The following is a 12450-nucleotide window of genomic DNA, read 5'->3' on the forward strand; positions in this document are numbered from 1 at the left end:
CATCAAAATTTTCAAATTGATTTCGCTCTAGGCCGAGTAAAGAATTTTTCCAAAATATTTTTGACTTGGTGAAATATTTTTCATTCTCGGCCGCCGAATGTGTTGAACAATTATTATGCCCCCCAAGCATAATTTCGGCTTTTAATTCAAATAACTTAGCCGAACGGGATTTCTTATCACCAATAATCATATCAATTAGTGTAGTTTCGGCGTCTAAAACCATGTATTGGTTTTGTTCGTCATTGGAACACTCCTCTGACGAATCATTTTCCAAGTCAATTTTGGGCTCAGAAACTTGAACATTTTCTTCTAGGCCTACCACACTTTCAGTCTCAACCGAAAAAATAGGTGGCCTAAACTCTTCTTCGGCCGTCTCGACTATGTTCTGAGGCCGAATTTTGATTGTGGCCGGAGCAAAAAATTGCCCCCCGGCCTTTGGACCTAACCATTTTTCAAATGGAATTGAACTGTAATCAGAAACGTAAGGAAAACGGTCGTCATCTAGCCAGGCATTAAACCGAGCCCTATCTTCGTTTACCCATTGCTTTTGTAGGATAACAGGAGCTTCTATTCTCAACATGTAGGCGAATGATTTTTGCCTGGCTCTTTCGCCACGAAGAATTTTTACCGTTTCCCATGATCTTTTATCTTCCTCAAGGCGTTTTCTATTCTCCTCATTGTTTCTTTTCAATTGCTCAAGGAGCTCGTGCAATCGGCTAAATGGAGCCGGATTGACATCTTGATATATCATATGAACTTCGTAGTTTTAGCACTGGGTCCCACCGGGCGTGCCAAAATGTTGACCCTAAAATCTACCAAGCCTACGTGGCGCGCAGGCCGAATATATTCTAAGCTAACTACGTCCTTCGGTGATTGCGGGGCGTGCCAACTCGTCGGCCGAGGCTCGGCCGAGGAGTAAATTTGATGATGCTGCGTTGGGTCGCGCTACTGACTTCTGCGTCTTGCGATTGCGGCCGAGAAAGGAACGCGTCTCGGCCTCTTGGGTTCTCGAGCCTGAAGACAAGGCTGCTATTTCTTACAAAGTTCACGAACCGAATTCGGCTTACAATGTGCCGAATGTAATAACTGTAACACCTCACCTCGCCGAGAAGGCTAATGAGATGACCTCGACCAACAAGGATTCGAAAACCCTTCTCGACCGAGACTTGGATAGGCAATCGACCGTTCTCGCCGCAGTGCTGTTGATGCCAACGGAAGATACTGCGAGACCGACCGACTCTACGGTGACAGAGCTATCTATGCCGACTTAAGATATCACCGGTTGCTTCCACAGTGCTGTTGATGCCAACGGAAGATGTGTCAGCGAAAAAGGAAAAGAAAAAGATCTCAAGTTGTGAGAGTTTGCGCAGGGCAATTTTGTATTGATTTTTGTGGGCCTTTGAATGATGCACTGCCTCTGTATTTATAGAACCTGATGTACTTGCTTGGCACGGCCTGACTCTTATTTCAAATTCCCTTGATCTTTAAAGGATTTGATCTTTGGTGACGTGGCTTCACCACCTGCTTTCCTCCATCCATCTTTACGGAACCAACCCAAGAAATAAGCATTAAAAACCTAGCCTACCTTATCATCACATCACCAAAAAGACCTACGTTCCTAGGCTTCCTTTAAATGAATATTAAATTCATTTTATCTCATAATTTCATCCCATCCATGCATCATGCATGCATCTCAACAAACCATCTTGATCGATTCCGAGCTACGTGCTCAACAACATTTATCCACCATTTATCACCCACTTTTAAATGGATAATAACAATAAAATACTCCAATGCTCTAATCTACCACACGTTTAAATCCCAAGAACCCCAAATTAAATTGAACTGTACTGCTCACTTTGAAGATATAATTTGCACCTCATCTTGTACAAGAAAATATCAAGATAATTTTTTAAACGATAAATATCATGATAAAAATCATAATATTATCCTTTAACAATAAAAATTATCTCCACTTTTCCATCCGACGGTTGAGAACTACGTTTTCTCAACGGCCTTGATTACATGGGCCGATGGTGTAAATTTGGGTCCAAACAATAAGATATTCGAAACATCCGAAAAAATAACATTAGAGGCACATGCAATAATTCATTAAGTTATATATATATATATATATATATTTCTTTTTTAAGTGTGCATGTGTGAACTTATCTGCATTTATTTTCCGTCGTAAATATAGCACGTATTGCAGAAACTTTCTAATCCATTCTTAGAAACCAAACTTCAAACTTCTTATTTATAAGTTGAGATGAATTTTATTAAACCGTATTACTGTGGCCAAATTTCATTTCAATTGCTCATAAAATATACGCATCAAGGCAAAGACATCATGAGCCAAAAGATCAAAAGACTTTACTGCAAGTCTTCCTGTCACTTGTGCCGTGAGCACAAAATCTCTGCTTGTGATTGTTTAAACTGTACTTTGCGTATTTTGATAAGAATCTCTGTGCTTCCTAGTTACACGTTCATTGAACTTGTATACACGTTGTACCTTATTAGGGTTGTTTTCAATACCATCTGCAGTGTAAGACATATTTTTAAACTTTCACATGGAGGACAACTTGCTATGATACCATGAAAAAAGTTGGGGTTCTATAAAATCAATTGGCAATACAAGGAGTAGTTCGCTGCAAGCCCGCCTGCACACCTCTTGCTGCCAAAGTTGCTTTTATTGCTACTGATGGTTCCTTACTTGTTTCTAGAACATCATTTCATAGATCACCGTCGCTCAGTACATGAGTTCTTCCCGTGCTACTATGTTGATTGCTGTTAAGCGCATTTTACATTATGTCAAAGTTAATCTTGATTTCGGCCTCCATCTTCGCCCACATTTTTTCTGCTACTTTGTCTGCTTACTTTGGTGCCGATTGTGTGTCTTGACACACGACGATCAACCATTGCCTGTTTTATCCACCTTGGATCCAATCTCATTTCGTGGTGTTCTAAAAAGCAATCTATTGTGTCTCGCTTCAGTGCGGAATATGAGTATCGCTCACTTGCGCATGCATGTGTTGAAACAACTTGACTTTGTTTTTTACTTGGTGAGTTTGGTGTTTGTCTTTCTTTTCTCGTCCTGCTCCACTGTGATAATCTTAGTGGCACCTACTTAGCAGCTAATCTTGTTCATAATGCTCACACTCGTCATATTGAGCTTGATTGTTCATGAAAAAAGTAGCTCTCAACAGTCATAGGGTGGGCTATATATATATATTTCGCTGATCAACCTGATGGTCTCCTCACAAAAGTTCATCAACCTCGTCATTGTCAACTCTCTACTCCAAACTTGTCCGGTCAAGCTCGTCTAGCTTGCGGAGGGTGGATGGGTGGGGGTGTTAGATTAAGTTAACTAACTCGGAATCATCTCTGTGATTCTCCCATATATCATAGGAATGTAATTTTTCATTGTAATGAGTCTAGGATTATTTCTACCTAATTAGGAATTGGTATAACCCTATATATTGTAATATCTAGGGCCATAGCAAATCCTAATACAAGGAGTCATATTTCTACCCAAACACGTATAAATTTTATTTCACATTGTATTTTAACAATCTAAATTGATCGTTTTTAGAAATTCCTTCAAAGATCAAATATAAATTCAAAAGCATTTAATCATTTGATAACTTGATTGTCATTTTAGTGTTTTCTTAAAATACCTTGTAATAAATTATGTGTGTTTTAATTTGTATGCGTGCATAATTTACTTAGAAAATCTTCACGATGATATCCATATTGCATGAAAGTTATTCTCTGTACAAAATGCTCACATTCACTCACTATCTCGGAGAAGAATGCTGCAGTCTTTTCATCACGATCGAGTGATAGAATCTCCTCGTCCGAAAGAACAAGGCAAGAGCAACAAGAAACCCAAAGAAAGCAACAGAAGCCATGATAAAAAAAGACAGCATGAAGCAGCGAGTGCCGCTGCAGGAGTCATCATCTTCTCCGGAAGCTTCTCTATCATATATGAACCCGATTACTCTGACGGAGAAAATATAAGAACCAACAGGACTGGCTATGGCTATTGTGTTGAAAATAGTCCCCATGTGTCTTATCCCAAAGATCTCAGAAGTGATTGTGGGCATAAGTGACCACTGTGAGCCATAGCAAATCCCAACTAGGATTGAACCCACGTACAAATTCCCCGAAAAACTAGATGCAATCACAATGTGGCCGGCTGCCATGATTGCTAGGGTGACAGCCATCAGAAATGGCCTTGCCCATCCTTTCTTATGCAGCAAGTAATCCGAGAGAAACCCGGCTCCAAACCGGCCTAGAAAATTCCATATGCTCCACAGAGAAACCAAGGAATTGATCTCAACTGTTTTGTAGCCAAGAGATTCCCCAATTTGGCTCATGTTGTTTATGGTGGCCAATCCAGACCCCATCCCACATACCATGGCAATAAACAGCAACCAAAAATCGACACAACGCGTAGCTCTCAATAGATTCATATCTTCATGATCTGATACATGAAGTTCAGAGGATGCTGAAACTGGCTCAGGGTTTTCTGGCAAAGGATCATCGAGTGCCTCAAGGAGTTTCTTGGGTTGCAAGTTTTGGGCTTTGAATGCGATTCCGAGGGGCGAGGCGATTAAGGCAAGAAGAAGTGCTGTGAATGTGAGAATGCTCGCCCATGATGGGAAAGTGAGGATGTTTTGGAATATGATTAGGACCATGAGATAAGCAGAAGTGATGAGAGCAAAAGCAGAAAAGATGTTTAAGTACTTTTTGTCAGAAGCAGCTCCACCAGCTTCATAGATTCTGACCAAAGGCATGCAGAGGATGGTGACAGACGTGGGAAACAAGGCCAGCAGGAGAAGGAAAGCGCTGGGGTTGCCTTTGCAGAATGTGTCATAGACTTGGACAAGAAGTGCTGAACTGAGACCAAGAAATCCCTGCCCGAAACACATAAGTATGTTCATAGCTAAGCCATTGTGATTTAAAATAATAAGTCGAAAATAGTGTTACACTATGTTTGGATGAAGAAAGTTAAAATTACTAATGAATTTTAGACAATGGAAATTGAAATTGCGGGATTTTATTTTCTAGAATTTGTGAAATTTTTTTCTTGGTTAACCTATGTTTGGATGAAGAAATTTAAGATTACTAAAGAATTTTAAAATGATGCAAATTGAAATGAGGGGATTTTATTTTTTAGAATTTATGAATTTTCTTATTTGGTTAACCTAAAAGAACAATGAAATTGAATACGGAATTTGTTATTTTTAAATCATCAATCATAAATTGGGAAATGATACATATTTACATAAAATTTAAACTTGGGAATTGGAGGTCCCAAATTCCAAGTTTTTTTTTTCCACGCATAAATTCTAAATTTCTATGTTTATAAATCCAAACAAAAGAATTAATACATGTCAATTTATAAATTCTGATTTTTACCCAAATTCCAAGTTTATTTCCCTCATCCAAACATAGTTAAAAGAACAATGAAATTGAATACGAAATTTGTTATTTTTAAACTCTCAATCGTAGAAATTGGGAAATGACATGGAATTTAAACTTGGGAATTGGAGGTCCTAAATTCCAAGTTTTTTTTTAAGGAAAACTAATGAAAAGAGCTTGAAAACTTTGAATTTTAATGATAAGGACAAAATAAAGGGTAAACTGAATAGTACCAAGTTTGACTTTTTAGTGTAAAAATGTGGTTTTTTGTTAAAGTGAACAGTACCGTAGGCTTTTCGTTAAAACTCCCTTTTTTATGCGGAAATTCTAGATTTCTATTTTATGAATCCAAATAAGGGAGTTAGTGCATGTCAATCTATAAATTCTGACTGTTATCCAATATACAAGTTTATTTCCCTCAGCCAAATAGTGTAAGAGTCATTTCATTAGCCGGAAAATGATATGGTTTCTTTAACAAGGGAACAAACTCGATTGTAATGTAATGATCACATTATTCTTCTCAACTTCTCAACTAGAGTCATTTCATTAGCCGGAAAATGATATGGTTTCTTTAACAAGGGAACAAACTCGATTGTAATGTAATGATCACATTATTCTTCTCAACTTCTCAACTGACCTTTTTTTGTTTTTTTTTAACAGCTCAACTGACCTTTTTTTGTTTTTTTTTTAACAGCTCAACTGACCTTATGCTCTTACGCAAACTATGTTTTTATAATGCAGAAGTGCTATTTAATTTGTAAATTATTTAGTTATTCATGCATCAAACAAATATACAATAACAAAGAGAATGAACGATTTTGATTAAATAATCCTCAGTGAAAGATGGATGACTCTTTATATGAAGTCAAATATTATTCATTTCTAATGGAAAAGGATCCTCGCCGGATCCTTTTCCTAAGAATCAAAGGGATTATGTGATTATGATCGTTCATCGTACATCGTGCGGTCAGTTTCGTTAAGTACTATTGATATTTAATTTTAAATTTTAAATTTACAATGATTTCTGACCACATAATATACAATGAATGATCGTGATCATAGGATTCCCAAATTCTTGGGAAAAGAATTCGGCGATGATCGTTTTCCGTTTCTAACCTTCAGTATGCCAACGATGGTCCCACTGTAATCAGAGAAATTGTTGACCCCGGTGACCACGTTGGCGGTGCTGAAGAAAGTCTGAGAGTGGGCAGCCAAGAACATGAACAAGCACACAACCGCCACCTGCGGAGTCTCTACCAATCCGGTGACGGCAGCCCAAAGGAAGAAGTACCCCACGAAGCACTGAACAGCCCCCGCCACGAGCACCACCCACGGCCCACCAATCCGGCGACCGTTGAATGCGACCGCGGAGTACAGAATCCCCGAGAGGACGCCGGCGTTGGCACCTATGTCCTTGAAGACGGACACCATGTCCAGCGTCGATTGATCGTAGCCCTGGCTCGACTTGAGCGCAGAGGAATAGATGCCGAAGGCGTAGGAAGCGCCTCCAGCGCACTGAATCCATATACTTGCCGCCGTGGCTTTCCACTTGCTGCTGCTCAGCATCTCCATCGCTGCCATTTTTAGTTTGCAGACTTGCAGTTGTTTTAAGGTGTATATATTGAGGAAATGAAATCTGTTTTCTTTTTTCTTTTACGATATTCATGTTTTTATACATCTTAGGTGGTATCTGATGTAGATAGTCACATCATTTAAAAAATTTGTAAAATCTAAGGAAATGAAGGAGAAAGACTCCTCATATATTACAATCATCATTTAATTAACTAGTTTGTCTTAATTATTAATTTATTAAATAATGAACTAAATTTAAATTTTTGATTAATTCAAATGATGTGGCTGTCAATATCAAATGTCACCTAAAATGATATGAAAATATGGTACAAAAACAAGCCACAAGTCTGCTGTCCCCAAAATATATGTCTCCTTCATGTCTCTTATTTAATATTACGACACCTGTCCAACACTTAATAGATAATTACCACTGTTAAATCTTTTTTTTATTGGTTCGAACGTTTAAGTCCTCTCTTCTGAAGGCACCCACTAGTACCAGAACCATTCCGATGGACTCATCCTCCATATCTTCCGGCCGCCTTGTTCTTCATATCATCAACAAAGCAGTGTTGTGTTTATATACCTATGTGACCCCACCTACTCCTCCACACCTCACCGCTGCCAGCGAGGGCCCACAATTCAAAACGACGATTTCGATTCAGATGGCTTGGCCACCAACTGCAAGCACATGCCACCAGGAACGTCCACTCTGCTAATCTCAACTAATTTGTCAAAACAAGTCATTGTATCTTTCAATATTTCAATTTCAAACTCGTTTTATCTCTCCATCAATCAATTTTTCGGTTATCGTTAATCTCTCTCAAGCAACACAAATTTTCTTGAATTGGAAGGGAATAAAAAATTTTATTATCATAATTGACATAAAATTAAGATGCAATCAGTCAAGCAACTCAGGATGGGTTGGGTCAACTAGAAAGATTGGAAAACATTATGTTTGAATCCGAAATTGTAGAATTTGAGTTTCCAATATATATCAATTTCTTAAGGAGACGGCAAGAATGAAAACTGAAAAAAAAACGGTTTTTCTCTAACCCATGGTTGCAAACGAAGAAATAACAGAGGAGGAGGTTTGTTAAGGGGACTTAACAGTGTTAATTCTCTGTTAAGTGTTGGACAGGTGTCGCCAAATTACCGAAGAGACACCAAGGAGACATATTTTGGGGATAGCAGACCCATGGCCACAAAAACATGGTATGAATAATATTACTCTTCTTTTATTTAAAGTTTTTGGAGTAATGTTATTCATACCATGTTTTTATACCACATTTCTATATTACCTTAAGTGGCATCTGATGTAGACAACCACATCATTTAAAAAATTTGCAAACCCAAGGAAATGAAAAAGAATGACTCTTCGTATACTACAATCATCATTTAATTAACTAGTTTTTCTTAATTATTAGTTTATTAAATAATGAACTAAATTTAAAAATCTGATCATTTCAAATGATATGCCTGTCCACATCAAATGTCACCTAATGTGGTATGAAAATGTGGTACAAAAACATGATATGAATAACATTACTCAAGTTGTTGGGTTCCCATTTGGCGGGGTCGATAGTAATTGCGAATTTCCGCGTTTGATCTGTAATAAACATTGTTGATGCACAAAATCAGCGAAGACTTTGGTACAACAGAAAGTGTCAGGTTTTGTGACCTTCGCTTGGTTGCTTCGGTCACTAGTGAGGATAAGTACGTAAATGAATAGAGACAGAGAAGCAAACACAGGATGTACGTGGTTCACCTAGATTGGCTACGTCCACGGAGTAGAGGAGTTCTTATTAGTAGTGAAGGGCTTACACAAGTACAAAGGATCAAGCTCTCAATTTAGTGAGTTCTTGTGAATGATTTAACACAAAATGGCATTAGGCCATATTGTGGGGGAATGACCCCTATTTATAGAAAAACTTGTAGCTTTGTCACATTGACATGTGTCATGTTATGATTGGTTCTTGATGTCGACACGTGCTGCGCTCTGATTGGCTTCTAATCTTGACACGTGTCGAGTAGTGATTGGCCTCCTGGTCGGAGGGGAACTCTTCTGGGTCCTTGACAGTATAGCGTTGGCCGGTGCTCGGTAGTTTCGGGATTGGTCAAGTATGGTACAAACAGTGCTCCCCTAAGTTCCCGAGTGAGGGAAGCTCCTCGGTTGGGGACTTGCAAGATCCAATCCCTTGAGTAATCACGAAACTTCTAAGTACCGAAGTGTGGTCTGATCTTCATCTGCCCTTCTCTGGAAGTACCTTTCCTCCATTCGGGAATGGTGTACTTAGCTGATGTTGACGCACAAGGTAATGTATCAATTTCACTTGAAGCTTAGTTGTAGTTTCGGGCTTAGTCAAGTGTGATACAAACCCTATAGTAGGAGTCCCCCAAGTCGCCGAGCTAGGAGATCTGCCGAAAGAGGTGACAGACAAGGTAAGCAGTCAAACTTCCAAGTAAGCAACCCAGGATCAGAGGTTTGACGTCGGCTTCCGGTTGATTGTTCTCATTCTCCTTGTCTCTCATTCAACTGCCAGGATAAGGAGAAGCAAATGGATAAGAAATGATATGAGATACTTTTGCTTTTGAAGAAGTAACTTTCCACAGGCTTATTCTTGAACTGTGCTGGAGGGTTTTCTGGTGCCCTTCAGAGTATAAGGCCGACTCAAAAATTTGAGGGTCAAAACAAGTCCATCAAATCTAGAGTACGTTCGACCTTGATGATATGGGATACTTTTGCTGTTGACGGAATAATGAATGTGGTATGGAAAGGTGTCGTGCTGTAGTGATCTGTTTCAGCTCACCGTTGAACCTTCTGCTTCAATCTTTTGCATGGCAGAAGTGGTGTGCAACCTTTGCATTTAAATGGTCCTTCAGAACATTCCTTCATAGTGACTCATCCACGCTTGGCAGCTTCAGTGTAAAGAACCAATATCTGATCAACTGTCATGAGGTATTTGCCGGTGGAATTCGTGACCTTGACAGCAGTTGAGGATGAGTACTCGAGAGCAATGCTAAGTAAGCAACCAGGCAAAGGCTCCAGGCAGTCAGTTCCAAATTGGAGGTTTGATTTCAGGTTCCGACTGACTGCTCTCTTTCTCCTTGTCCTGCAGGTGTGGACAAGGACAAAGACAAAGACAGGGAGAAAGCATGATATGGGATACTCTTGCTTTCGACCCTGATGATATGAGATACTCTTGTTCTTGGTGTGGCTTATTTGCTGAGGTATTATCAGGGGGAAATAAAGCTGAGTATTTCGAGAGGTTATGTTGAGGGTGCCTTTTCGAATGTGAGAAAGGGTTGAGCATTTTTGCAGGTTTGCCTGTCCGTTGAGGAGGGAGGTCAATGTATATAGGGATTTCCCAATAACAAGTAGTAATGCTATTCCTTTACCCTTCTTGGTCACAGCAATGTAGTGGGAGCTGCCAGCTTCACGTGTTTTAATTTTGTCAGAGCACTTTGAAAAAGTGGTATGTGGTATCTGGAAAGCTGATATTACGTGTGGAGATTACAGACAAGCTTTATCTAAGGAAATCTGGCTCTCGAAGTTCTGAGAGTTGTGCCTCTTCGGTTTTCGAACAAGCAATCCCGTCGAGGATCTGACTCTCGAGATTCGGAAAGCGGTGCTACTCCGGTTTTTGAGAAAGTAATTATGTTGGGAGTCTTTTCTCGAATGTGAGTAAAGGTTGGTCGTTCTTGCCAACCTGTCTTGCCACAAAACACGGAGGTCGACACACATAGGGACTTTCCAGTTGTCAAGCAGTGGTGCTGTTCCTTTACCCTTATGGGTAATAGTAGGGTAGCTGGCACTTCGAAATTCTCGTGCCTAAACTTTGTCAGAGATCTTTGACAAAGTTATATGTGGTACCCGAGGAGTTGATGGTGCATATGGAGAGCGGTGATTGATCAGTAAGATTCACGTGCTTTCTACTTCACCAGAAATCTTCGACAGATTGCCCGTAATTTCCGCAAAGCTGATTGTGCATGTGACAGGTGCTGACGAGGCTGCAAAAGCAGGTGCTTCTTCGATTTCTGAGATCGGCCCTCGTGGTCTCTGAGCAGCCCAGCTTTTGAGAAAGCATTCGCCTCTTCGATTTCTGAGATCGGCCCTTGTGGTCTCTGAGCAGCCCAGCTTTTGAGAAAGCAAACGCCTCTTCGATTTCTGAAGCTCCGTCGAGTGCAGATTTTTATAGAGGCTGGCATTAAGTTCCACAGCACACTTGAATCTCTACCAGTAGAAGCTCATTTCTTGCACTTCTAAGATCTTGATTTGTCTGACCTCTTCCTTCTTCAACACATTTGAAAATGTCTGGACCCTCCGACCGTCGTTTTGACTTGAACCTTGGAGAAGAGACAGCCACGCCTTCTCCAGACAACATATGGCGCCCATCCTTCATATCCCCTACTGGTCCTCTTACCGTTGGGGATTCTGTGATGAAGAATGATATGACCGCTGCAGTGGTGGCCAGGAACCTTCTCACTCCCAAAGATAACAGACTACTTTCCAAACGGTCTGATGAGTTGGCTGTTAAGGACTCTCTGGCTCTTAGTGTTCAGTGTGCAGGTTCTGTGTCTAATATGGCCCAACGCCTATTTGCTAGAACCCGCCAAGTTGAATCATTGGCTGCTGAAGTGATGAGTCTCAAACAGGAGATTAGAGGGCTCAAGCATGAGAATAAGCAGTTGCACCGGCTCGCCCATGACTATGCTACAAACATGAAGAGGAAGCTTGACCAGATGAAGGAATCTGATGGTAAGGTTTTACTTGATCATCAGCGGTTTGTGGGTTTGTTCCAAAGGCATTTATTGCCTTCGTCCTCTGGGGCTGTACCTGGTAATGAAGCTTCAAATGATGAACCTCCAATGCCTCATCCTTCTGGGGTTTTGTCAAGTACTGAGGCTCCGGATAACCACCCTCCGGTGCTTTCTCTTTCTGGGGCTCTACCGACTGCTGAGACTTCCCCTAAGCAACCTTTGTGAAGGCTCCCTTTTGTTTGTTTATTTTGACTCATGTATATGTACATATTTGTGGCTTATCGAAAATATTAATAAATAAGCTTTGCTTCATTTCAACATATTGTGTTAAATACACCAAAGCCTTCTTCATAAAGTTCTTTGAATTTTTGCTTTTGTTGAAACCTGTATTGTTGAAGCTTTGTGAGTGAAGCATGTAGTTTGAGGTAGTGTTCCCTTAATTTCCCGAGTGAGGAAAACTTCTCGGTTGGAGACTTGAAAAATCCAAGTCACTGAGTAGTCACGAACTTTTGAGTACCAAGGCGTAGTAGCATATGGTGGGAGTCCCCCAAGTCTCTAGTCGAGGGAGTTGACGAATGAGGTGTCTTGCTAATAGTCCATGCCGTAAGTACCAAAACTTCATTCTTTTGTTTTCTAAGTGGTAGCCCCGGACTTTTTCTTCATAGATTTTGTTGATGAAGGTTGCTAGGCCCG

At 40.2% G+C, this 12450-nt stretch overlaps 1 protein-coding gene across 1 annotated transcript; it reads right to left on the minus strand.

Annotated features, from left to right (window-relative positions):
• Positions 1-3751: 3751 nt before the first annotated feature.
• LOC103438155 (protein NUCLEAR FUSION DEFECTIVE 4-like) lies at positions 3752-7055 on the minus strand. The gene is made up of 2 exons (XM_008376693.4): positions 6544-7055; positions 3752-4919 (listed from the first exon to the last, which is right to left on the minus strand). The coding sequence occupies exons 1-2, from the start codon at positions 7006-7008 to the stop codon at positions 3798-3800; spliced, it is 1587 nt and encodes a 528-aa protein (XP_008374915.4). The 5' UTR covers positions 7009-7055; the 3' UTR covers positions 3752-3797.
• Between the last annotated feature and the right edge of the window lie 5395 nt (positions 7056-12450).

This window comes from Malus domestica, chromosome 06 (genome assembly GCF_042453785.1).
Source record: "Malus domestica chromosome 06, GDT2T_hap1".
NCBI lineage: Eukaryota > Viridiplantae > Streptophyta > Magnoliopsida > Rosales > Rosaceae > Malus > Malus domestica.

Coding starts and splice junctions, on each gene's coding strand:
- LOC103438155 (XM_008376693.4), bottom strand. CDS start 7,008: ATGGCAGCGATGGAGATGCTGAGCAGCAGCAAGTGGAAAGCCACGGCG. Junction 4,920..6,543: donor CCATCGTTGGCATACTGAAG/GTTAGAAACGGA, acceptor TGTTTCGGGCAG/GGATTTCTTGGTCTCAGTTC.